This window comes from Crotalus tigris, unplaced genomic scaffold (assembly GCF_016545835.1).
Source record: "Crotalus tigris isolate CLP2741 ecotype Arizona unplaced genomic scaffold, ASM1654583v1 scf7180000019078.1875890, whole genome shotgun sequence".
In the NCBI taxonomy this organism is placed as follows: domain Eukaryota; kingdom Metazoa; phylum Chordata; class Lepidosauria; order Squamata; family Viperidae; genus Crotalus; species Crotalus tigris.
The window spans coordinates 169,266-196,310 of NW_024097364.1; the positions used below are offsets into that span (position 1 = coordinate 169,266).

At 40.5% G+C, this 27,045-nt stretch overlaps 2 protein-coding genes across 5 annotated transcripts in view; both read left to right on the plus strand.

Moving 5' to 3' along the window:
• Positions 1 to 2,203, plus strand: part of STXBP2 (syntaxin binding protein 2) — a 37,506-nt gene extending 35,303 nt beyond the window's left edge. For both annotated transcript variants that reach the window (XM_039359515.1, XM_039359516.1), the window contains 3 exons: positions 373 to 458; positions 849 to 1,006; positions 1,094 to 2,203. In XM_039359515.1, coding sequence (XP_039215449.1) covers positions 373 to 458; positions 849 to 1,006; positions 1,094 to 1,173 — 324 coding nt within the window. In that variant the 3' untranslated portion in view covers positions 1,174 to 2,203. The remainder of the gene's footprint in view (positions 1 to 372; positions 459 to 848; positions 1,007 to 1,093) is intronic.
• A 6,776-nt stretch (positions 2,204 to 8,979) lies between these two features.
• On the plus strand, positions 8,980 to 26,646 carry PCP2 (Purkinje cell protein 2). 3 transcript variants are annotated; one of them, XR_005558662.1, is made up of 6 exons: positions 8,980 to 9,093; positions 10,095 to 10,274; positions 21,296 to 21,440; positions 23,610 to 23,733; positions 25,050 to 25,207; positions 26,478 to 26,646. XR_005558662.1 is itself a non-coding variant. In XM_039359555.1 (5 exons), the coding sequence occupies exons 1-5, from the start codon at positions 9,076 to 9,078 to the stop codon at positions 26,481 to 26,483; spliced, it is 486 nt and encodes a 161-aa protein (XP_039215489.1). In that variant the 5' UTR covers positions 8,986 to 9,075; the 3' UTR covers positions 26,484 to 26,646. The 3 variants fall into 3 exon arrangements, 2 of the variants coding, with proteins under 2 accessions (XP_039215489.1, XP_039215490.1); XM_039359555.1 differs by lacking the exon at positions 21,296 to 21,440 and having other exon boundaries at positions 8,986 to 9,093; XM_039359556.1 differs by lacking the exons at positions 8,980 to 9,093; positions 10,095 to 10,274; positions 21,296 to 21,440 and adding an exon at positions 11,036 to 12,206.
• Positions 26,647 to 27,045: the final 399 nt, after the last annotated feature.

Consider the following 27,045-nt stretch of genomic DNA (forward strand, 5'->3'; position numbering starts at 1 on the left):
CTACCCTGTATATCTTTGTGACCTGGATCGCACAAGAAAAAAAATTAAGATCTTGCTATAGAAAATCGACAAAAGATAAACCATGAAGTCCTTATTACTATGTTGTTCTGTAGTCCAGTTTTATTGGGCATCAAACTGCACGACTTTGGCTTCTTGCTTAGACAGTAGTTGTGGTCAGGATGAAAATTTTGAGAACAGAATCCCACCCCCCCTCCAGGGAAAAAGACAAACAAAAATGTCTGTGCCCGCACATGCATACTGAGCAGCCAAGATCAGCCATATGGCTTCTTTAACCTTTTACACAATCCCAGGTTCTATCAAACCAGAAAAAAAGGGAACCCATCTTTTTTACTTTTGCTCATCTTGACACAGGATGCCATTGAGGACAAACTGGATAAGAAGGTCTGGCCCTATATGTCTTGCCCTGCCCCTGGTCCCTGTTCCCAAACTGCTGTGAGGTAAGTGATGTTCCAAACAAATAGAAGAAAGCATAAGGCAGCACCATTTTTAACACATAGACAAGATATAAATTTAAATGATAAGGAGAAAATTTACTCATCTCTTACGTTTACTTTTCCACTTAAGAGTATGTTGAAGAACACTCATGTATTCTCCTGTTTGAAAGGTTTGTAGATGCAACATCACCTGTCTTTGAATGGCTGAAGAGCATACGATAGAGCTGATTCTTTCTATGTACATTTGGGAGGGTGGGATCCTTCATCTCTTGGACCAGCTTTTGGTGTTGTATGTTCCCAGGGAGCTGTCTAGCATGCAAGGAAAGGCTGTTTTTCCCAGATTGCCTGGCTGACAGTCTTTTAGCAGATGGTTCCTCCATTTTTGTCTCACAGTGCCCGTTTTGGACATTGGCACAAGACCAAGACAGCAACTGAGTACAGGACAGGACCCCGTCTTATCCTGTATGTGCTTGGTGGAGTTACCATGTCAGAGATGCGTTGTGCCTATGAAGTCACGGAGGCTACTGATGGAAAATGGGAAGTGCTGATTGGTAAGTGCACAGCCAGTGGATAGCCTGCTTGCTCACAAGTGCCTTGTCTTTGATGGATTCCTGTGGTAATCCTTCTCTCCCACATAGGCTCATCCCACATCCTGACTCCCAAACAATTCCTGGAAGATGTGCGCAACCTGACTGAGCAGACACCCCTGAAGACCTAAAACTTCTCTTAGCCCCTAAGAGACTTGCTGGCAAGAGTTCCATTAGCTACCTGGAGGAAGCTTTTTCCTCATCAAGATGGCTTCTTCCTCATGAATGCCTTGTTTGAACCCTTCTGAGATTGGCCCTATCTTGACCCAGTCTTTAGTCAGCTATCATGATTGAATTGACACTGGAAGGACCTCTCCAGGGCCTGGGCTGAAGATAAGCATCTGTCTTCATCTCTTATTATGATATTGTTTCTGGATGTCCTTTATTTTTTTTTCTCCCCCATAAATGAGGAGGAGAAGCAGGGGCTATGTAGTTCATGAATAAGTCTCTTCTGCTCTTGCTTATATGAGGCCAGAAAATCAGTTTTTTTGACTTGACTTTGATGGGCTTCATCAGAGCCTTCTTTTTCTCTTATACTCCCCACCCACCCACCCACCCACCCACCCCCCACAGCAAAGGAAATTGATCAACAAAAGTGATTGCTTGTTCTTTTATAGAAATGTTCTGGAACAAACTGTCACCTCTGAATTCCCAGGTTTAGAAGCTTGGCTATTGTTTTAACACTTAGCTTGAAAGTTGCTGGTTTTAAAAAGCAGGAGAGATACTTTTGCTGAAGAGGGCATGTGCTGGCTGTGTTACAAAAATTGCACAGCTCAGCTGAGGAATCTCACTCTTTAAAATATGAAACTCACACTTGTTGGCATTATCTCTTCTGTAGAGGAGAATTCAAGCTGTGATAGGCAAGAAGATAATTTTTGTTTCCCCTATAAAGAATCGGGTATGTCAGCCTTCATCTTGGAAAGTTACTGTTCCAGGTGGAAAACTGTACTCTGCATGAGTGTCTTTACTTTGTCCATGTTCCACAACATATTACAAGGGGCTTCCTGATAACAGCATGGAAACAACAGCTGGTCAAAAATGTGGTAGCAAGACTGTTCACCATGATGCAGTAAGATATATGCTACTGCTTTACACTCCACAAGTATCTTGTTTGTATTTCTGGCCTTAGTTTAAAATGTTGAAATTAAACATTTAACCAGAGTTGTCTCCTTTCATACATGATGTACAAAATATCATCAGATATTTAACATATTTATTATTAAAAGATGTTACAGTATCTTAAGTTTAGTTAAGTGTCAATAAAATGCATAAAGATTATTTATGCATTTCTGTAGAGTTAAAAGGTATTAGGGATATTTTCAGATGGTCCAACTCAGATACCCCTCCCAAAAGGTGAGACGGAGACCACGAGAGCAGTCATCCTAGAGCAGTGTTTCTCAACCTTGACAATTTTAAGGCATGTGGACTTCAACTCCCAGAATTCCACAGCCAGCAATGCTGGCTGTGGAATTCTGGGAGTTGAAGTCCACATGCCTTAAAATTGTCAGGGTTGAGAAACACTGGACCTAGAGAGGCTTACCTGGCATAAATGATAACCTTGGAGCCAGATTAAGTTGCTTGTGAAAATAAATAAGGTTTCATCTTTGTTTTTTAAAACATCTAGATTTGAACTGTTCTTTCCATGGCACAGATTTTATTCAGGTTTTCTTGTGTATTTGTTTCTTGATATTTAGAGGGGTTATATTATGCTGCGCTGTCTGATGTTGTATACGTTTAAGCTGCATTCAGTGAACTGCCCAGACAACATGTAGCCATTGGCTGTTACAAAGACAAATAAAAATAGAAAAGGCATTTTTTTCTGTGCCATTAGAGGAAAATAGATGCGCCTTTTGATTTAATGCTAAATATGGAGTAGCTTTACATCCTGTGATCGTTGCATGTAGAAAGGTCCTTTTTAATTAACATTTTAATGCTAATTAACAAAGTACAGGTACACATAACAGTATTAAAGGATCAATGCAACCTCATAATTGACAAGTAAAATAAAAAAAGAAGAGGAGGAGAAATAATATGTAATTGCAAAAACTTTGTATTGCTCAAAAGGTTTTTTCCCCTTTTCCCTTTGTTGAAAAGAATTATTAAGATTATAAGCACACACCAACAATCCATCACTGCAAATTAGTTGTAGATTTCTCTTTTCAGTGTTGATTCCTTTAGCCAACTCCCATGTCTTCCTCTCTATTTTACCTTAATTGATTCCAAACAGGATAATAGCCAGGCATATAGGGGACTTCAACTCACAGCTATAGATCCATATTTAGAATCCTGTTGATTCTTAAGCACAATCATAGCAGGGAAAGAATCATTTTTATCCATTCCAGCTTCTGAGCTGCATTTAAAACAGGGTGATTGTTATAACTAACCTTTATTGACATTGTGTGATGCATCTCTGAATAATGCAGGTAGAAACACTCTATTAAAAAAAACTCCATGCAACTACAAGCAGAGGTTTTTAGAATGGATTCATATTTAATGTATGGGCCATATCGAACCATTGCATGAAGGGACAATGCTACCTAAACTGTGAGGAACACAGTGCATAACCGCACAAATGTGTTTAAGATAATGGCACATTATTCTGGTTTTATACTTTTGCACTAATATAACCTTGTGATAAATGCTTGCAACTGAAACTTGAAGCATGGTACTCTAATTCGTATATGCATGAATACTAGATGTTCCAAATGCATCCATCATTATATGGCAACGTTAATCACCTAGGAGGGGCTACAATGTGGCTGATGTATTGACTGTTAGAAGCTATTGTCTGAGTGTGAATCAATTTCCCATTCATGCTAGTTCAGTGTTTCTCAACCTTGACAATTTTAAGGCATGTGGACTTCAACTCCCAGAATTCCACAGCCAGCATTGCTGGCTGTGGAATTCTGGGAGTTGAAGTCCACATGCCTTAAAATTGTCAAGGTTGAGAAACACTTGTGCTAGTTGGATTCTGGGTTTTTTTCTGTGTTGTGACGAGACTTCATTTTTTTAAGATTCAGAAGTACATAATATAGCTTTTGTGTACTTCCACCTGGCAAACTCTTATGTGATGAAGGGTTGAGATCTCAGTAACCTAGAAGTCATTTTTATATGATGTCCTGCTACAGATTTTTTGGGGACACCCCCGCACAATCTGCCTGTGTAAAGCTTTAAGTCCCAACTCCTGCTAGGGAATTAATTGCAATTACTGTCCATTTGGATAATTACTGTAAAGCAGCTGTGTTGAGCTGGATAGTGGGTTGGAAGAAGGGGATATGTGAGAGAGACAGACAGAGGGACAAATTGGTGCTAAAATGCTTCTTTGATAGTCCCCATCTAGATGCCTTTTCTGCCTAGGAGAGCAGCAAGGAAAGAGCTGTGGTATAAATGGCTTTAGAATGACTTATGTACCTAAATTGCCGAAAGCTTCTAGGGCAGGAGTCATATATACGTTCCAGTTCTCCTTCTGGCTTGGTAAAAGAAAATGACCGTGAAAAGCAAAATGGAAATGCTTGAAGATATTTGTTTCCCAACGAGCTGGTTTAAGTCTTTTGAACAAGCTTATAGATTTTCATTTGTGCACTTGCAGCATCTTTTGTAGATGAAGGTATATTTTTCCATGATTGCCTGTATATAAGCCATAAATTATATACAATGCTAGAGAGGAATGCTGTCCGGAGCTGGGAATTTCAAACTTTTAAGGCCACAGAACCTGTTTAAAAGAAAGTTCTAAGAACCCCTGAGCAAGAGGAAAAATTCTAGTGATGGAGAATGGTTGCATTTAAAGTGAACTTTTTTCCTCTTTTCTTTTGGTTCTTAGTCTCTCAAAGAACCCCATTTAGGTTCCATATGATGCAATTCGATAAACTTTGCTCTAGGGCAGGAGAGATAAATATTTTCATAACCTGATTATCAGTAGGATAGTTTGGGCTGGTGGTAGTGGTAGTCCAATCCCCCCAGGCTTTGTTCTGGGGGAAATAGGAGTCATTTGTTGAAAAAGCGCTTCACTAATCAATCACACGCATATTTTGCAGTATGTTTTTGGAGCAATGCCTTTTTCATCTTAATTTGGCTCCATTTTCTCTTGTCATTTCATCCTCTGCTGCAGGGGAAAACTTAGACAGTAGAGCTGAGCACACAGTTTCAAATGTCTTGATAGTGGGCAATTTCTCTGACATTTTGCAAAGAAAAGAGTCAAACACATTTTCAAGAGCCGGACTCCCTTTGCTAGTGGTTTTAATATCGCTGTGGGAAAGTTCAGTAGGAGGAAATCTATATGATTAACCAAGACCAGACAGCTACAGGGAAGATTCTAGCACCAAGAAACATTGGCACAATATCCTTCTCGTTTTGTCCCTAAATAAGTACAGAAATACTTCCTTTAAATCCTTTTCCAAATTACGCCTCTCTTTTGAAAACATTTCTAAAAGAAATTCTCTTCCAAATGAAAAACTGGCAGAAAAACACAGGTGAATTTCACTGTCTTATAGTAGTAGTGAGGCTCTGTAGCCCTGGCTGTGCTTCTTGAAATCTCCCACAGATGCAAGCATAGAGTAGCTGGAAGACCTTTGTGAGTTATGCAATTAGCTCCTAGTGCCATTGTAAATTTAGCAAGCAACCCTTATCCCATCTGTTTATGGGATGAATTGAGCTTTTAAACCTCATTTCCTAATTACTGGACAAGATCCAGCAACCCCACTTCTAAGCCTGCTGGTGCTGAAGAAAAGTTGAGATCCAATGAGTAATAACACTTCTTTCTTTTTTATGCAGGAAGCAGTGTAATGGGTATACCACTTGTTTAACTACCTTTAAGTAGGCTATAGCAGGTGATCTAAGCCCTGCTTGATCACCCCATTTTAAATTAATATTGCAGTGGCTTAAACGAGAAGGGGGCAGAAAATGTCAGTTGAACACAGCACTTACAGGCAGGGTATTTTTTGACAAATATTATCAAAATACTTTATAGTCTTCAGTTGTGAATGTTAAGAGTTTCTATTGTTACAGAAAGGGAACTAAGCTACTTTAAAAGGATTGCATGCTGAGTCTGTTAAATGGGAGGAAATTAGTTTTTAACCTCTTTCCCAGATTTTACTCAGTGTACTACCCTTGGCCTATGTGTCTGAATGAATGAGATATTCCTTCTGTTGCATTCAGGGCATACGGTTTCTGAAGGCCAAACATAAAAATAATAAAATAATCTAAACATACTTATTTTGTTTTAGTAAGTATGTACCTACAGAAATGGTCAATGCAAAAGAGTTTATCTGTAAGACAGACCTATAACGCAGGCAACTGAGTTAGTTTCATAGCAACATGCTTCCCCAATCTATTTTCCTCTGCTGGTTTTAGACTTCAGTTCCCATAAGGCCCAGCCGTCATGGGAATTCTGGAAACTGGATTTCCCAGAGCTTGACCGCAACATACTGAGGTTGTCTATTACATTGCAGCAAACTTGATGAGAAGCTGCAGCCAAGAATAGCCAGATGGTAACATTCATTGGTAAATAGGATTTCCATAGGTTGGTCCTGTTTCTAAGACGTACACCTGATTTCTGCATCTACATAGAATATAAAGGAACGAAGTAGATTGGGGGTGACCACTGAATAAATACTGACTGCACAGAGAGCAAGGAACATGTCTGTTCCCACTCCTGATGTCCTGGAAAAAAAATCTATAAAAATTTTGCATATAATTAGGCACTTATGCACACATTCATTTGAAATAATCATTAAACCTCTAGGCCAGGGGTAGGCACTTACTGAAAATACCTTGGATAAAACCATCTTAGCATTGCTCACTAAAAATGGATATTTTTAATCATAAGAGCAACTCTAACATCAGACCATAGAGCTGTGTAGTTCAGTCTCCTGCTCTCTGTTGTGACCAACCAGTTCCCTTGAGACCTCCCAATCACAAGCCCAGCAACTAGCATTGCATGCCTATTCCCTCAGATATCAGAGCAATACGTGACAATTGTGACTGGTAACCAACCATTGATAGTTCTACCCTCTGTGTGTTTCCCTAACTGGACACCATTTGATTCAAGCCAAATGTCTGAAGAACATTGAATGGATCTCATCATTTAGGGCCGCTTCAACAATTGGACCTCTTGCTTCTCTCAGAAGAACAAAACTGCTGCTATTTATTTTATTCAATTGTTAAATGAATCAAAATGTTGGGGTCGCACTGCAGTAAAATGGTCAGCTGTGGAACTAACCTGAGGCATTGCACATCCCTGCAAAGTTGTAGATACTTTGTGGAAGATGTGAGTTGAATTGCTGGGAATTACCTGAATTAGAGCGTTTAGCCCTAGAGTTTTTAGGCTACTCTGCTGTACTTGGAACAGGAAGGATGCCTCTGTGGAAGAACTAAATTCTCACAGAAAATCTATTCAATAGGAAAAGGTGAAATGCTGCAAGTGTATGGGTAGTATTAAGCACTGTTTGTCCTGAAGTCCCCTTTAACATACATGCAAACTGTTTGCAAGACATTCCCTGGCACCCAAAATTTGCACTTTAACATAGAACTTACAAAAGGGGCTATCACAAAACTGATTCTTGAGCTGAATGCTCAAATGGAACAGAGTGTTAACACCTACAAGTGTGGCAGTTGCCCTAAAGCAGTGATGGCGAACCTTTTAGAGACCGAGTGCCCAAACTGCAACCCAAAATCCACTTATGCATCATCGGGTGCCGGGTGGGTGTGGCCCATTGGGTGGGCGTGGCTGTGGTGGTAACAGCAGATTGGGTGGGACTAAAAAGTTCAATCAATTGCAAGATCTTTTTTTTCCCGCAAGAAATTGAAATTGACTGATTGATTGAACCTTTTTTTTTTGTACACGGCCTAGAACTGGGGCGACGACGCGCGTTCCCACAGAGGGCTCTGAGTGCCGCCTCTGGCACCCGTGCCATAGGCCACCACTGCCCTAAAGCCTTTCTGCCCCTATAATTACAGCATTCCAAGACAGAAAAAGCAGTCCCCATTTTCCTCAGAATCACTTTTAAGGGCAACTGTCCATTTGCTTTGCTTTTCTAAAGTGGGCTTCTGTATGCCTGGGCATTGCTCCTGGGTGAAGGAACCTTGCAGGAAAGCAACTCTGTCCATTTAGTCAAGGTTTTCATTATCAGTAAGAAACCAGCGAAAGGCCCAAGTCTTACATGTTGCCAAGAGAAGGAAGGACAATCTGTTGGGATCATCTCACACACACATCAAGAAGAGTATTGAGATCACAGGGTCGCCGTTCCTGTTCCGAGGAAGCCAACAAGGATGGGGTAAGCAGTCAGGCATCCGTGGACCCATCTGACTCCCATGTTGAAATCTCTTGTGAAGATGCCTCCCTCTGTTGTGTCATTCTGCAAGGTGGTTACGGACACAATCGGGCAAACCTGTACAAAATATAAGACATTGCAAGCAAGCAGAACATGAGCACTAGAACACTGTTGAATTTATGCTAATAGTGGTAGGTACATTTTTTTAAAAAAAAAGCAAATATCTGAACATTTGCTAATTTGGTTCCACTTTTGGGCTTCCATTCTCTCTTCTCACACTTTTTCACAACCCCTTCGGATTAACTCCTCTAATGCCAAACCAAGTCTGCCCTCCAATGTTGCAATGCACTCACACTTTGCTCCCCTCAAGGCAAAGCCAGTCTTTTTCTACTGTCTTTTTCTTTATTGCAGAGGATAACAATTGGGAGATTTTAGATCCTTCACAGCTTACTTCTAATGCTCCTTCACCCACCCACCCCAAAGAAGCAAAAGTGACTGAGCATTTAAACTTAGATCAGGTGCTACTTTTCATAGTACAATCTAATTGCAATTGTCTCTCTTTCTTACCGCCTCTCCCCAAGGAAGTCAGGAGTCATAGAAACTTGTGTTGGGAAAGGCCCAAACTAGCTTGTGCTAACAAGGCCCCAAGGCCCACAGAACTCCAAGGGGCCCTGGTTTCCTGCTAGTGTAAAAGAAAGGAGTCAGAGCACATACAAAGGACCAGAAAGCAGGAGTTTCAGAAGAAAGCTCCTCTACAGGAAGTGGATGTCAGGAGCATCTCAGGTAAGGGAGCAGATCAGGTTGACTGGGAGCTTGGAGTGGGAACTTCTGTGCTTGGCTTAAGGAGAAGGGCCAAATTTCATAGGTCCTTTCGGTTGGCGCAATGACTTATCCGCCATCCGTGGCAGATACTGAAAGGGAGGAAAGGGTTGAGCACGTTGCACATGGTGCACAAGGAACCAGTTGGCCTCAGAGAGGAAGATTTACGTGTTGCAGTTTCCCAGGGATGAACCAGACTTGTCAGGTGCGTTGGGCTCATCCCCTGAAACAATATCCAGGACAAGGAGATTGGCATTAGAAAGAAGTGTGGCAGGTCTGAGCAGTGCTCTTAATCCTGATCTGTCTCAACCATGTTTTGTTTTGAGGCAGTCACTTCAGAGTCAGATCATCTGCCATCAGGTGAGGCCACATCTGATCTGGTAGAAAGCTTTTCACAGAAGAAGCACTCCAGAGTCACTCCACTTGGATTATAGACTGAGATTTGGCTACCAACTGCTGCAGGTGCTTTACCAGGGAGCAGAAAGCAAGAGCTGTATTTCAAAGCCCATTCTTTATCACTAGTGGTCACAATGGCAGAATCATAAGATGGCAGTGACAATTTGGAAGAGGGAGAGGTCTTTCTAACTGGAGAAAAAGCAGGAGGTAGATAGGTTGTCAAGGGGAGAGGCAAGGTAAGCAGGTATCAACCCTCATCAATTCTATTTTCACAGCTGACATTTTGATTCCCCTTCCTTCTTTCCCTTCCCTTTCCTCCCTCCCTCCCTCCCTCCCTCCCTCCCTCCTTCTTTCCTCCCTCCCTCAATTTCTTCTTTTCTTTCTTTGCCCTTTGCATTTCTCTGCCAGAACACTACCTCCAATTTTGCCTTCAAGGCAGATTTGGTTCAAAATTATCCCGTGAGAGTTCTAGCTGGGCAGGGACTTGAGCCTGAGTCTTCCTGGCAGAGTCTCCTCACTCAGGCTGCAGTGCTCTAACCACCCCTCCACAATGGCTTTCCTTTCCCTAGGTGATGAAGAAGAAAAGCAGCTTTGGAAATGCAAAGTGTCCACGGAAGTTGTTCCTATATTCATTCAGGGCCCTCTCCATGCCTGGCCGCCCTTACCAGGCTCTTCCCAGTTCCTTTCTTGGAGACTATGACAGCAGCATCCGCTATGCCGGCACCAGGACCCCCAAGGGATTGTTCTCTGTAAGTAATGGTGCACCTCCCCAGATGTTTCTGGGCTTTCCATCCTCTAAATCTGTCTGTGGTACCTCAGTGGAACCTAATCCTGATCGCTCTCCCTGAATAGGTTTGCCATTAGGGTTAATACACACACCCCGCTCCCTATCCCAGTTATGGAAACCTGCCCTGGGCTCTGATGCCAAGATTGACTGGGCATGTTGCCTATGTTGCAATATGTCTCCACTTTAATTTAGAGGCAGTAAAAGGTCCCATTCCCGAGCTTGCAAAGCTGTATTAATCTTCTGGCATCTCCCTGCCCTCAAGGTTAATTGCCACTTGCTGACCTCCAGAGCCAACCAGCTAAGCAAATTGACTTTTGACATTCACCAGTACTTCTTCACACAACAGCAGCAGAAAACTCTAGTCTCCTCTGTTCTATTCCTCTGTCCTTGTCTTTGTTTTCCCACCATAGACCATTGTTCCTCAGCCTGGACTAGAACATATCTAGAGGACACCAGATTGGGAAAAGCTGCTATAGATCTTCCCTAATTTTCATAGTCACAAACATCTAAAGATCATGGAAGACAATTTAAAATCAACATTTAGTTATTTTACCCAATGGGCATGTAGTTCATCTGCTTTGCTGGTTTTTTCCCCCCTGATGCTGGTTTTTGGTCTGCAAATACATGACAAAGTACATGGCTGATTCTACAAATTTCCTCCTCTAGATTTATTTATCCCCATATCCCACCCACCCAGCACCACTAAGGAAAGGCAGGAAGTATCAAATGGTTCTACTGGCTAAGACAAGGAAGTTTGTGTTTCAGAAGATGCTCTGGGTTTAAATCTGACAGCAACATAAGTGTTGCTGGCCTACTGTATTTTCAGTGAAAAATTTAAATTTAATTTAATTAATTTAATTTAATTTAATTAATATATAATAGAGATGCGCAGGAGAAAGAGAAGGTGGGTAAGCATGGGAAGAAGGAAGTGACCTGTTCGTGTTCAGATTGCTGATAAGCAATTACCAAGTGAGAACAGGAGTCCGTTTGATTGCCACCCAACTAATCCAGGCCAATTACTTTCTTCCTGCTATGATTGTGCCATAGATTTGTTAACATACCAGGCCAAATATCAAAACAAAAGTTGGCAGTGACTTTTTACACTTTAGGGAAGTTGGCAATTTTATCTTTGCTTTACAAACATAGCCCTTTATTATGGAATCATAAGACTTGGTACCTGGCGGTACAGCCAAAGATTGTAAGTCAGCTTGAGGGCCAGATCTTAACAGCTGCTAGCCAAACAAACAAACCCCCAAAAGCAGAGCAATGGAATTTTCCCACTTGGGAACCAAAGGTATTGGATCTCCCACCAAGGAATGCCTTCAGACTCTCTTAGGATCAGGACAAGACCAAGACAAAATAAGATTTGGAAGTGTTACAAATCAAGAGTACTCCTTTTGTAATATGACGCAACTATGCACAGAGATATGCATCCTCCTGCACATAGATCCACAGTCCCTAATAAAGAATATTACAATTATTCAGGATAATCTTTATGCAGATTATTGGGACCTGATGGACAGATTGGATGCCTGTGTTTATTAAATATGAATTTTGATCCCTGTGCAGAGAGTGGGATCGTTCTGGGGGTGTGGCCTTGAGCCAAGGAGGGGGCTTAGTGCTGCCACTCCGTATAAATCACTAAAGCAGGATCAGGGCAGCCAGAGGGCAGGCAAAGTCCATGTGCTGAGACATCCCACACAATCAACGCCAGAGCAAAGGAGCTTCATTGGTAAGGAAGGAGCCCATTTTGAACAGTAATTTGCAAGAAGGGTTCCTCACAATGACAACAGTAGAAGCCAAACCTGAAGAGGAGGACAAAAAGGAACCGGACTCAATGTCAGATCCTGCTCCAGAGGCAGCAACCACACCAGCATCCGATTCATCAAGCAGGGTAAGGTTGACGCTTGCTCAAGGATTTGAGTCTGTCCAGTTCTCCCATTGCTCTGGGACCAGAGGCTGGTCAGTGTTAGGGTTGGGCTTTGAGGGAGAACAAGTGCCATGAGCAGAATTCAAAAGAGCAGGATTCGGATTGAAATCTTTGGGGGGGGGGAAAGACACATCATGAGTCTCGGTCTGGAAGCCCTGGATATCTCCAGTTGAGATGATTCTCAATTGCTGCTTGTTCTGCCCTTCTTCTCCCTACTCTGCAGTCCCAGTTGCCTCCAGAATTCCCATCCTGTTCATCAGAATTCCCTGCAAATAGAATACTGGTTTTCATGGTCCTCTTTCAATACGTGTGACTACATCACCACTAACTTAATCTTCCAGAGCTAATGATCTGTTTATGTCATCCATGCAGATAGATTTCTTCTGGGAATACTGATTGACACCTACATACTCTAGGCTTTTCTCTGAGACCATCTTTTCAGTTACCGCATTTTAAATTAAAAGTGTGAAAACAAATCCAGGAAGTAACTGTGAAGGAGGCATAGCTGAAAAATACCAGAATGTAATTTCTGCAGTTAATGAGGGTGGTTATGTCTCTTCCAGTAGAGTCTGCTATCCAATCACAATCTTGATTGAAATTTCAAGGAAGAAGAGGCTCAAAGTTGCCATCAACAGGCAGCATTTGGAGAGGAAAACAGACAACCCAGTTGTCTGTTTCCTATGCTCCCCACAGTTGGAAAATGCATAGTATCTCCATTTTGATTTAAAATAAATATTTCTAAATGTGCCATATTTCTTTTCAGGGAAATTTGGAAAGTGCCTAGTATCTCTATTTTAATTTAGAATAATTATTTCTAAATGTGTCATATTTTTTTCCCAGGGAAATTTTCATAATAAGGCTACCAAACATTCATACACAAAATCACAGAACTGGAAGGAGCTATTTTAGGCCTTTTCAGTGCAGGAATCCAAATGTTGCTTTCCCAGCAGAAGGCTGCTTATAGAATATATACATGCATCCCTCACAGATCCCTTCCTATTCCAACTGGATTGCCTAAAAGCTTTCATTGGTTCCAAAAACTTTTAACTGCCCTGCTGGAGAGCAATTTTTCAAGAAGGATCACAGAAGACAAGGGGAAATGACTACCTTTTCCCCCCAATTCCAAGCAATGTCTCTCCAGCCTACCCATAAATCAGCTCTTTCCCATACTGTACACATTTGTGTTTTGCACTTTTCCTCCTCAGTTGCAGAACATCATACTTTGTCCTTGTTCAGTTCCATTCTGTTCATTTCAGTTCATTGTTCATGACTGTTTATATCTTTTTGACACTTTTCTCTTTCTTCTAAGGCATTGTCTACTCCTTCCAATATTGTGGTATTTGCAAATTTCATAAGAGTTTTCCCAGTACCACCATCCAAATCATTGATGAAAATGTTGAAAGACGCGGGGCCTAGGACAGAGCCATGGGCACATCCCTCCGTGTGTGTACTTGGTTGTAGAGAAATCTACATTAATTGGGTGATCTGGGACTTTTCCAGTTTCCTATATGTTCAACATTTACAGTAATTGAGGTCAAATCTTGACAGGAAAGGAACAGAAGAAACTTTAACTGCCCAAAGCTTGGTTGTTTCACTCCTTTTGCCCTCTTCAGTTCCTTAGGAACAACAGTTTTTCTGCAATAAATATTCATCGGACATCTAATGTGAGTGGAGCTCACAACCATATTCAGTTCAGGCTCTAAGCTAAGGTGTCTTTCCCAACTGTAATGCTGGGTAAGTGTTGATTTAGGACAGGTGACCAGTTTTAAACAATGCTAGGGAGGAAGATCTGGTGAACATATAAGCAAATCACTTTTACATTTGCTCAGCCAACCGATCAATTAACTCTACCTCTTGAAGCAAAGCATGCTGTTCCACTATATATGACTCTGAATCATCTACATTAATTGCCTATAATCCTTCAGAACACTGAACAAATCAGCAATATGTTTAATATCTTCTCAGTAATATCTCCTAGAAGCAAGCTAAGGTTTTTGCTCAACAAAGAGTACAGTAACCTTAACTGAGCTGTTTCTTAAGAGCAGATGGCACTTTTTTTTTTTTACTGAGAATAAAATATCAACATTGTGGAAAGAGAATAAAGTGATCAGAGTCTAGCTATATCTTGATCTGCACTTAACACACTTCCTATAATAATTTTTATTAAAGTTTAAAAATACAAAGATAGAAAATTAATGCAAAGTAAGAAGAAGATAAAAAAGAAAATTAAAAAGTGCAGAGAAACGAAGAAAGGGGAAAAAATATAAAGAAAAAAACTACATAAAGAAATAGATGCAAATTCTTCAGTCAACCAGGTAGACTTGTCTGGAAATTGAATCATGGCTTATTTTCTTGTTGGTTTAAGATGTTTTGTGGTTCATCCAAGCAGCTTCCTCAGTCAAAGCAAGTTAGTTAGGCAGGGAATCATTGGAATGTACCAACCCCTCCGGCACCAATCTCAGGGTTTCCTCCCCAAAATATGTGGCAATATGTCAATGAAGATTCTCAGTCATCCAGGTACAGTTGGCTGGAAATTGAGTCACAGCAGCCGGGTTTATTTTCTTGTTTCTTATTTTTTAATATAAAGAAATTACTTTCCCCTCTATCAAGGCAAATATAAACAATTCCAGTAATTTGTCGTCTTTTCTAACATTTCAATAAAGCATCTCTTCTTCCCATATCTTACATCTATAAACAAATGTTTAAAGCCTCATCATTCAGTCCTAGTCAAGAAAAACCCATTAATGCTGCTAAAAAAAAAAAACATATATATTTTAACCTTGATCAAATGAACCAATTTTATATTCCTTCTTTTTGTTTTTAAAAATCTTGGAGCTTATTACCTGCATCCCAACAGTATCCCAAAAGCTGATAATTTTTCAGTCCTCCCCCTTCAGAACTCCTTCAACAGTGTAGCACAACTCTTTTGTAAATCCAGGATAAGAAAGTTATCCAAGTCACTCTTCTGATTTATTATTTGTATGTTCTTTTAGTTATTAAGATATCAGCCAGTTTTATTTGTAAATCCAATGTAACATCTTTTTCCATATCATAATTTGTCATTTTAAAATTCAAATCTAAAACATGATTCTGAGTTATATTCTCTTTTATCTCCTCTTTTAAGCCCATTTTTATGGTAGCAGACCATCTAAAGAGAAATTTCTGAATGCATTGTTCGGAAATATCCTCAAATTCTTCCAAAATTGAATTACTTTTCTCATTCTGTATTAGTGAGTCTCTTCTTTAATTATCATCTTTAGTTCATTCTAGTTACTGCTAGTGTCCAGCTTTTAAAGTCTCCTTTAATCATGTTTTTCTCTAATCTACAAAATTTTCCCATAGGAAGATTTCTTACAGTTAAATTCAAAATCTTCATATATTTTTAATAGGATTTTAAACAACTCATGGGAAGGATTCTTATAATTAGTTTCAAAATCTTATTACCAATCCATCTGACCGCATTGAGAACTTTCCAAAATCAATGTTCTAATCACCCTTTTGCTGTTTATTTTAGATTTTTTTTAAAAAAAAAAAGTTTATATGAAACTTCTTTTGCTAAGGATTGAAGGAAAATTACCTGGTATGATGAAACCTGTCATTCTGAAAGTTCTTAATACACAAAAAGCAGTTAGCAAGCGATTTCCTAAAGCAATAAGAGAAGAAATGAGTGAACCCAGTATCCAAACCATACTTGTGTAAGGCTGTCTTTCCCTCAGCTCCCAGAATTCTAAAGCTTGCTGGAGACCCCTGTTTCTTGCAGGGAGCCTCTACTGTATATGGAACGCAGGTGGATGAACCCAATCGGAGAGGAATTTTGAGGTGCTAGGCCAGTAGTGGCGAACCTATGGCACGCGTGCCAGAAGCAGAACTCAGAGCCCTCTCTGTGGGCACGCGTGCCATGCCCCGGAGATGGCAACTGTCCCTCTTCAACAAGCCACCCACTAACTGGACGAGGTCCCACATGGCTGGATGCATCCCAGCACCCATGTGCTCCTTAGCCTCTGTGTGCAGGGGCTGATGGTGTCAGGCAGCAGCCGCCCCGATCCCTGCCTCACCTTGCCCTGTGACAATGGCACCCCCACCCTGCCTCACCTTTCCTCACCTCATCCCGCAGGACGAGCCTCCTGCCCACCGCCCCACCTGCCAAAGACCCCCTGGATCTCCCCCAACCCTGCCCGGCCCCCACAGGTGTCCCTCCCCATGAGCAACATTGAGGTGATCATGCCTACCTTGGCCACACCCACCCAATCTGCCATAACCACAGCCATGCCCATCCAGTAGGCCATGCCCACCTGGCACCTGGCAATAAATAAGTGGGTTTTGGGTTGAAGTTTGGGCACTCGGTCTCTAAAAGGTTCGCCATCACTGTGCTAGGCTGTTCGCTGGCTCCTTGTTCTGCTGCAATCATCATCTCCACAAAAAGCAAAACTGCCTTCAGTCTGCCATTTCTTCCCTGGAAGCACCTAGCACACCTAGGAATCTGTGTTCAATGATGAACAGATCTGGATCTCTGGATTTTCTATGGGAATATTGATGGAAAGCAGATCTGGTTTACCTGTTTACTCTATTTATACTATCAGGCAAAAAAACCTATGCAATTTTCTTTCCGGGGACCATAATAACTAGTCTGCCTCAGGTCACTTGATTTAGGGGGGAAAAGGGAATATTGTTTGCCATTCTACTTCAGCAAATTATTTTGTAAAGTCTCCAAGATGTACTTTGGAACTCCTGAATTTGCTCTCAGTGTGAAAACAATTCTAGCAATGTCTTCCTTTATGGTCTCACCTCCCTTCTGGAGCATTTCAGGCAGTGCTGAGTAAGGAGATCAACCTACGCTGTTCAGGTCCATTATGCCTACATTATGACTGCAAGATACTCAAAGGGCAGAAAATATATTCCAGCACCTTCCTTATTGACTTCTCAAGGGAAAGAACGCACTTCAACTATCTGCCCCACAAATCCCTAAAATTGTTCTCTTTTGCTTTTGCTTGTTTCTCTTCGTTCATTTTGTAACTTTTTCATCTTGGGCAGCTATGTCCTTATTCTTGCAGATACACAGCTACTCGGTGCTTTACAATTTCCCCTTAGCTGGAAATCAAAAATAGAAGGTATTGTATATAAGGGAATACGGGAACTCATTCATTCACTTTCTTTCAGCAATTTTTAGAGTTCTACCTCAATATTCTGGACTAGTTTTTATAGTTCCTGGGACAGGATTAACTATATGTGAAGTTGAGCAATGATACTTTCTTTCCGAGACACACTTGTAGCCCAAAGACCCATGCCAAGCATTTCATATTATGTTTTTTTATGCAAATGTGAGGCATATAGCTCTTAACTTTAGGAAATGTAATGGTGTATGGGAATGATTTGGAAGACAGGAGGAAGAGACACGAGTGGGACAAAAGTCAGATACGAAACAAATGACCCCACAGAAGGAATGATAATGCAGCAAACATCTCAGAAGGAACCCTTCCTAGTTTCTTGGATGATAAAGGCAAAAAGTGTAGTGATGTACTTTCAGACTTGCAATGTTCAACAAAGTCAGAGCTAATAGTTCTGGGTATGGGGAATGAAATTGAGAGTAGAGGGGAAGAGGTGCTATCTAGGGAACAATCAGATAAAAGACGGGGAGGAGCCCTTAGCTGAATAACGGGCAGAGAAACAAACTAAACTTATCAGGTAGTAAAAAGAGACAGCAGGAGATTTGTATTTTCAGACTTGCAAGTTTCTGTTAATGTAGCCTTACAATAAAGTAGAATTGGCTAATCTTGTGTGTCCTGTCTGGTCTGCTTGTGAGGCTGACAGTGTACTTCTTGTCTAGACTTTCTTGCTGGGCGACAGAAATAGCAAGTGCTGAAAAGGTGAAGTATTTAGAGCAGGGGTGTCAAACTGCCAGGCCATAGGCAGGTTGCATCATGTGGAGGCCGTGCCCACCTCAGCTCCAGCAATGCGAAAAAAATCACGATACATCACGTCACGTGATGCAACGAGTTTGACACCCATGATTTAGAGCAACTAGCAGCTCTTGAGTTGTAGTCCCGTGTTTCTTGTTTCTTTAAAACAATACTAAGACTATTTTATTTCTGAAAATGTGCCCAGTTTCAAAGCATTTGCTCTTTGAAACAGTAGAGTATTTTTTTTTAAAAAAGGGGGGGCATCTTCTCCTTCCTGTTGTCTTTTTGGAAAGTTCTGTTTCAATCCCCATTTCCCCCCCCCCCATACACACACACAGAGAGAGACACTTTTCTTTCGTTTAGTCCTATTCCATTCTTGGAGACTGCCTGGACACGTCTCTGCAGCTCTTTTGGCAAGGTTTGTCAGAAATGGTTTGCCTTTGCCTGTTTCCTTGGGCTGAAAGAAAATGATTGGCCCAAGATCACTCAGCTGGCTTTGTGCCTAAGGCTGAATTAGAACTCTCTAATCAGTTTCAAAATGTCTATTGAAAAATTATCTGGAAATCACTCCAATGTAACTGATAATATGTATTTATCTGAACTATGAAACAAGTTGTACTTGGTAACACATTTTGTAATTCATAGTTACTATCCATTATTTTAATCCATACTTTCAGCAGCTGTTTTAGTTACAGGAAGTTTTATCACTGAGATCAGGCAGTAGCGTCCATGAATCTCTAAATTGTCCCTTATAATTCCAAAGAACAAACACAGGGCTTATCATTTAATAATAAACTTTATAATAATAATAAACTTTATTGTCATTGTATGTGTATACACAGTATACACATACAATGAAAATTATGTGACACCTAAAGACCAGGTCCCACACACATAATCCCCAAACACACTCCCACCCACCATAATTCCCCAACCCTAAAACCGCCCAAACATCCACCCAACAGACCAAGTAATACTGTCCAACAGTTCACTGATGGTGGCCCTTTAGTTTATTGTTAAGTGCAATTATAGCTCTGGGATAAAAACTATTCAGAAACCGTGTGGTCCGAGTTTTAAATGTTCTATATCTTCTGCCAGAAGGCAACAGTCCAAAGAGATTGTAAGCAGGATGGGAAGAGTCTCTGAGAATGTTATGCAACTTCCTCAAACAGCAAGATTCGAAGATGTTGTCCAGGGCTGGTAGCTGGAGTCCGATAATATTCTAGGCAGTTTTAATAATTCTCTGTAGAGCTTTTTTGTCCGCTACAGAGCTGCTCCCATACCGTGCAAGAATGCCGTATGTCAGGACACTCTCAATGGTGCTGTGATAGTAGGACAGAAGTAGATGCTGAGATAGATTTAACTTCCTGAGCATTCTCAGGAAGTACAGCCTCTTCTGTGCCTTCTTCACAAGCATGTTAACATTCATAGTCCATGAGAGGTCCTCCGAGATATAAGTGCCCAGAAATTTAAAACTACCCACCCTCTCCACTCTCCTCTCTCCCTCTCCTCTCTCCATTTGGAAGAGGTAAGTGACCTTCTGACCTCAGCCACATAATTTTTCATGGTTAAATGGAAAATTTAAAAATATAAAAAACAAACCCCATCGATCTATAAATATGTAATCTAACTTCCTGTAAAAGCTTAAGTTCTCAGAGAAAGCCTTTGGCAGATGAAACATGGATAGGCTATTAAGATAAATGGTAAGTGACCGTGAACTATGCCAGCTCACTTAGGTTTGGCTAATACACTCCATAATCCCTAAACAAAAAAAGGCTGGGAATCATTTTAAACCTCTTTTCTGTAGGGGCTAGTCAAAGGGTAAAAATAAATGTTGATGTTATTTTATTAAATTACTCAAAACCAGTAGACTCAATTTTAATTTCTTCTATCTATAATTAATTTCTTCATAGAAATCAGTCATCTTGACAAATTACTTATCACATTGACCTTTGTCTCCAAGCACAGCTCTGGCATCACTTGTTTACAGCAAAAAAATATGTTGTTTATTATGACAGGGAACTCTCCTGAAATTCTGTAAACGTGCAAAATAGGTACATGCAGATGCAGGAGCAAGAAGGATGACTTTTCCTACTTCTTCTTCCTTATTCAAATGAATCGATGGACATCCCAAAGTTCATAGTCCAAAAGAGAAAGTCCAGGCCATTTGACTGACATGTAGGCAAAAAGGATCCTTATTCATTTGTTCACCTCCATCATTGGAATTCACTTGTAGGCTGTGTCTTTGACTTACAACCATTTGTTTAGTAACTTATTGAAGTTACAACAGACCTGAAAAAAAATGACTTACAACTTGTCCTCACAATTGTAACCATTGCTACATCCCTAAGATCACATGATCAAATGTTGGGAGCTTGGCAAACAGCAGGTATACATAACAGTTGCAGCATTCCAGGGTTACATGATTGCCCTTGTGATCTTCTTAGCCAGCTTCCAACAAGAAGTCAACAAGGGAAGTCAGATTCACTTAACAACCATGCAATTCACTTAAGTGCAATGATTCATTTAACAACCATGCCAAAAAAGGTCATAAAATTGGGTGCAACTCACTGAACAGCCGCTTGTTTTGCAACAGAAATTCAGGCCCCAGTTGTTGTTGTAAGTCAAGGACTACCTATATGGTCTTTTTAGTTGTGAAAAAACCTAAATCAAAGTGCAGCAGCTACACCTTGTTTCTAAACGCTTAGAACATAACATAATTTGTTGAAGCCATTAAAGGGTTACTATCTCACTTGTGCTTCAGCTCACTTGATCAAAAATTAAATTCTGATTATATAATTCTGATTAAATTCTGATATGTCCAAACATGTAGATTTGCCCCTACCCCATCCCCTGCAAGTGAGATCCAGATTCTAACATAGGGTGTGTGGGGAGAAAGACACCTGTTTTTATGGAGAGATGTCTTGTGTTATTTTGAATGGCTAAAATACATGAGAATTCATATATAGGTTTGCTTTGATTCTAACATCTTGTGGATTTTTTCCAATAAGGCAGATTTGATTGTGCATTTGGGATTCCGCCAGAGTTGATGCATAGCCTTCCTCATATATTTGGGTAAGATATGAGGACGGATAAGAAACACTTATGGTAAAGGATAATTGACCATTGTTTTTCAAAAATCTGCATCTTTTGCAGTAAGAAGTTAAGAACCTTCAGTCAGACACTAAAGGATGGGAGAGTTTTCTAACCTAAATCAACTAAATAACAAATAATCATCAATATTGATTGGTATTTAATAGTATTTGGAAATAATTCATGGTTGCAGTTGTGCAATGAGGAGGTAAGTAGGTACACCATCATTCAAACTTTTCAAATTAAGAATTAATATTTCTTCTTACCTAGATACAGTTGTTAAATTCACATAATCTGGATCCCAAATTAATCTTTCTTCTGGATTTACAGTATAAACAGAGGCTAACAAGCCACCTCAAGCCTATTATTTATTAGTAAAGCATACAACTTTACCAATGGCCAATTATGTACCATTTTGAAAACAAATATTATAGAAACATTATTGATTCCCAAAAAAGTATTCTATATTTCTGTTCTAAAGGCAGTGTATCTACTTCCCTGCTCCAGTATTTTCAGACATGTTTGTTATACTTTGGTTCTGACAAAGTTTCCTGCCATGTGTGTCTCCCATTTGCTCTCCAGCTATTTTAAGTCAAAAGGGCAGTCAAGTAGGATCTTTTGCCGTTTTTCAGAAGATCATTCATTCATTCTAACCTCGTCCTCCTCCCACTGGCAGCTCAATGCCTTATATAAAAGACCCCTTCTTTCATAGATCACGCTCCATCTGCTTTAGTTATTGTCCAGAGGATGATAATAGCATTAAGTTGATCCCAGTTTATTTTGCTTCGGCATTTCCTTCCAGACATTGAACAACGAACATAAAGCTTAAAGCTCACTTAATGAGCAAATGAAAACATACTTCGCTTTTTTTTTTTTTGCTTCTTTGAATCTAAGGTTTTAAAAGTGAACTCAATTTTCCCCAATGCTGTGTTTTGTAAAGAGCTGTGAGCCTTTTTTCTGATGCTACATTTTGAAAAAGGATATGATTAAGAGATGAGTCATCATCTATAATCTACTTTTGGGTAAAACCTCCATATAAGGACCATGTGGGGGAAGGGCTTGTGTTTTACTTCCAAATGTCAGTAGAATCAGAAAGTATGTCATCTATGCAATCTGCATAATTTCAGTAATGAAGTTATTAAGGAAATGATGTAAAATATGCACTTGCAATAACCTATACCAGGGGTGTCAAACTGCTAGGCTGGATGCATCATGCCAAAACTGCGCCCACCCCATTGCCGGCAATGAAAAAAAAGTCGCGATACGTCATGACACGTTACGTGATGTTGCAAGTTTGACACCCCTGACCTATACCATCTGCATAATTTATACAAATGATGTAACAAAAACTAATACAAATTTCAACTCTTTCGGATGTATTTGACCCGATGGTTACTCAGGAAAGTATTCTGATGGAAAGTTTGTCCATTGCATCCAAAGTCTGCTGAATGGAGGGTTATTCAGTCAAAGGTTTACGGTACTTGATATATTATTAACATAAGGAACATAATGAAGTAGAAGAGCGAGACAGTTTCTCACCTTTTGCAGACAAGCAACCTTAATTTGTATCATAGGAATCATGAGATTTGCCACACTTGCAAAGGTATGGCAAGGGTTTCTGCCAGCAGTAGAGAGCTTGCAGCCATCTAGACCAGTGTTTCCCAAACTTGACAATTTTAAGGCATGTGGACTTCAACACCCAGAATTCCACAGCCAGCGTTGCTGGCTGTGGAATTCTGGGAGTTGAAGTCCTCATGCCTTAAAATTGTCAAGTTTGGGAAACACTGGTCTTGACGTTGCTGTATGCTGTGCTAAAAGTTCTGCTCACCATTAGCCCCGCTGATCAGGTTATTGAGAGTTGTGATCTAGTCACATTTATGAGGCCAGTGGTCTATAGCATGTGCATTGAATAGCCAAATGCACTACAGTAGTGTGCATATATGCAAAGTCCAAAGCTCACAAAAACTCATACCTTTTAGTAAAAGTTAAGACAGAAAAGGTGCTACCAGATTCCTTCTGAATAAATGGTAGTGATCTTTCCATCCAGATATCTATCCTAGATGGCATAGTATTTTAGTATTTTAGAAGTCATCGTCATTCCTGATTCATTAAGTTTGAAAAGGCAAAGGAAGAATACACAGATGGTCACAAAACTCTCATTAATGGCCTTTGTAATTCAATATCATATCAAAAGGTTAAGTCAGTAAATGTATGATTCTGTATTCCTAGCTAAATCCTTCAAGTGAGCAACGTTAGAAAGCTATGTAGCTTTGCTCCAGAGGTTGATGACAAAGACTGCCCAATGGAAAGATTTTTGTGAAATTAAGATAGGTAAAGTTGGAACCAACTGATAATAATTCTTATTTTTCTGTTACAGTCAGGCTCACCGGAACAAGAAGGCTTCTTCAATCTGCTGACTCATGTGCAGGGAGGACGTATGGATGAGCAACGCTGTAACATTCAAATTGTACATAGCAAGAGTGGCTCAGATCCCGAAAAGAGTGAGTTCTCTAAGCCAGAGGTTCCCAACCTTTTGGGCACCAGGGACCAGTTCAGAAAGGTTTTTCCACGGACCGGAGAGTGTGTGGTTTTGTGTGCTGCCTGCATCCCATGGATGGGGCTTTGCTTGTTTGTGCGGCCCGGTTGCTGGCATGCTGTGGCCCGGTACCGGTTCATGGACCAGGGGTTGGGGATCCCTGCTCTAAGTTAAATAAGGTTTAGTAAATCCAGGAGTTACTAGTGCAGTGACTGCATCTTCCCAAGACCAAGCAAAACTTTGTTTCCTGTCTACTGCTAAAGTGAGGTCCACATCTTCTGGTGGGCCTACTTTCAGTATTTACAAAACAGACATTTTGGGATAGGAATGTTTTCTTGTAGGCTAAATTTTCACAAAACTTAGGTAAAGTATTATGAGAGTCTTCTTCCACTCCAGATCAACATTCTGATAGTCCATTTATTCTGAACCCTTTTCTTGAGTGCAATTGAGATCCTCTAACCACTGCCCTGTTTGTCAAGGGAAACCATTTCCAACATTGCCTGGGCATTTCATCTGATAAATAAAGATTCATTGGCTTTCAGTGACTATATCAGTGGTTCTCAACCTTTTTAATGCCGTGACCCCCAACCAGTCATAAGTCGAGGACTACTCAACTGGTGCAGCACCGTTTGCAGAATGAGACTTTTGGCGGGCTCAGCAGGGCAGAGCAGCCTGGACAATTCCTATTGGCTTTTGAAAGCCAATAGAATTAGACTCTATTCAAGAGAGTCTATTCTATAGGCTTTCAAAAGCCAATAGAATAAAAGGGAGTAGCACAGCTAAGGAAAAGGGGGGAAAAAATGGCGGACTGCATTGTTTGGTGACCCCCGTGAAATGTTCGTTCGACCCCAAATGGGGTCCCGACCCACAGGTTGAGAACCACTGGACTATATGGATATGTCCATGTGAGGTGTTTTATTTGTTTGCTTGCTTGCTAAACCTTTCATTTTTTATGTATTATTTTTCACATTTTTTGAACCCCCTGTCTCCCTCAGATCCTTAATCCAGAAGTAGGTTACCATTGTCTTCTTCTGAGACATGATGATTATTTTCCTGGTAATCTTCATTTAACCCTGCATTGTGGTTTTGAAATGAGCCAAAATTAGCTAGGAATTCTCACATCCATCAGATGTTAAGAAGCAAAGATGCTAAATGGACAAAAGGCAATGTTTGACATACTGCAGAATAGTGACATCTAAAAAAATGAAAAAAATAATGCTGCTCTTGCTGTCCTTCAATGTGCCCTCCATTAATAGCTACTTCTATTTCTTGGGCCTGCAGAGGACAGCCCAAGCCCACCTCCCGAGATGGACAATTTCATGGAAATGCTGGCTCATACACAGAGCCGACGAATGGACGATCAAAGGGTCAGTTTCAACTACCTTCCTGGTTTTCAGAATAGTAACACCAACAGCCTATCAGGCTCCGGAGCCACCAAGGTGAGTCTCTTTAGAAATAGATGTGAACAGGGGTGCAGGGTGGCTATTAAAACCTGCCCAGACAGTAAAAAAGCAGAGTTGATAAATCACTCAAATGGGCTAGGTCACACACCCTGTTCTCAGAAGACTTTTCTTACTAAGTCTGGAAAACAGGCAAAGGAAATCATAAGTACAGCGGTATCTCTTCTGCTTTTTTTAATGTGTTCCCTAATTCTGCAAAATTCTCAGGATGGCTCATGTAATGGAAAATATATAAGGTATCTTGATAACAAGAACGAACACACACCTTTGCAGCAAAAAAGGAATGGAAACACTTTCTCCTTTCCCCACCATCATTTAGCAAACATGACAGAAACTTAATATATTTTTCAAGACAATAATAGCACAAGAAACAGCAATTTCATCCATGGAGCTATCATGTTTACACATGTGCATTTTGTACGTGTGTAAAAAGATACCAGTAGTACATGTGTAAAAAGGAGCAGGACTTTGATCACAACGTATCCCATTGTGAAATTTTTGGACAGTCTATGGATCGGTTTCTCTCCAGAATCATTTCAAAGTTGTTCTCTACCTCTGTAATGTTACACATCAGGAATCTGCATTTTAGTTCAAATGCAAACAGTCTTTTTTTTGTACAGGTTTGGCTTGACCTAAAAAAAAAATCCTCCGGTGCCCAACTAATCTTTCCTCCTGGCACCATCCTCACATTCATGCATTAAGATTCATGACTGTTTCCTGTTTGTCCAGTAGAGCAGAAAACCTATTTTCGAAAACTTTTCTTGTCAACCCTGGTTCCCTGGCTTCAAGAGCTGGCCAAATATAGTTACCATTTCATTAGTACCTATGGGGATCAAACTACTGTTTCTTTTTTCCTCACATTATCAAGAAGCTTGCTTTCCCTTTGAAGTGAGCATCAACACTCTGATCTCGGTAAGTCAATACACCCAGAAGGCAATAGGACAGACAGTTGTGCCTTGAGCAAAACAAAATTACGTTGGTAAATTTCTTTAGGGGAAAAAAAGTGTATTTGTCATAAAGTTACAATGTGCTTGCTGCACAACAATCTCTAGTGAGAAATGTGCACTATCTATCAATATGAGAGGATTCATGGCACCCAGTCATAGCCTCCCAAAATTCTGATCTGAGTTGATTCTATCTGCGTATGCCTATGCTTGTGTCTGCTTCTGCCTAGTCAGGCCACTCTGCGCAAAGGAAAATTCTCCTGGCTTTTGCTGTGTGATCATCCTGTCTATTTTCTTCTTTGCAGAAATGAGAGATCCACCCCAGCCCTCCTTGGGAAAGCAGGAAAGAGACACCAATGTGATGCCACTAAGCATGTGCTGTGCCTCTCGCCCAAGATCATCCCCTCACTGCTGTATCAGCCCTGCGCATTTACTGAACATGCTCTGTGATTCTAATAAACACATCCCACCGTTCCCTCCTTGTTGATTTCCTTAGTAGACCTCCTAGCAGCAGGATGGGCAAGCCACTACTGGTGGCTTGAAGAAGGTAGCTATTTCTTGCTACCCATATGTATAAGCAAAGCAAAAATGTGGATAACATTGCTACTAATTCTGTCTGCAACTCGGGAAATGGTAAAGAATACATAAGACAAAGAATTCCGAATCCCACTTTCTCCCTCTAAACAAAAAGCTCTCGCTGCTGGACTAGATAATTGGACCCAAATTCCATCAAAAAGAAAATGACGCCTCTGGTTCAGTTTCATGTCATAGCTTAGAAAACAAATAAATTCAAGCCCTCTTGAATTCCTGATTTAAATTCCCTGTATTAGATGGGGTAATGACACCTGTTCTTATTAGATGGGAAAGAACCAG

Coding starts and splice junctions, on each gene's coding strand:
- PCP2 (XM_039359555.1), top strand. Junction 10,275..23,609: donor CCCCCAAGGGATTGTTCTCT/GTAAGTAATGGT, acceptor TTTCTGTTACAG/TCAGGCTCACCGGAACAAGA. Junction 23,734..25,049: donor TGGCTCAGATCCCGAAAAGA/GTGAGTTCTCTA, acceptor TTGGGCCTGCAG/AGGACAGCCCAAGCCCACCT.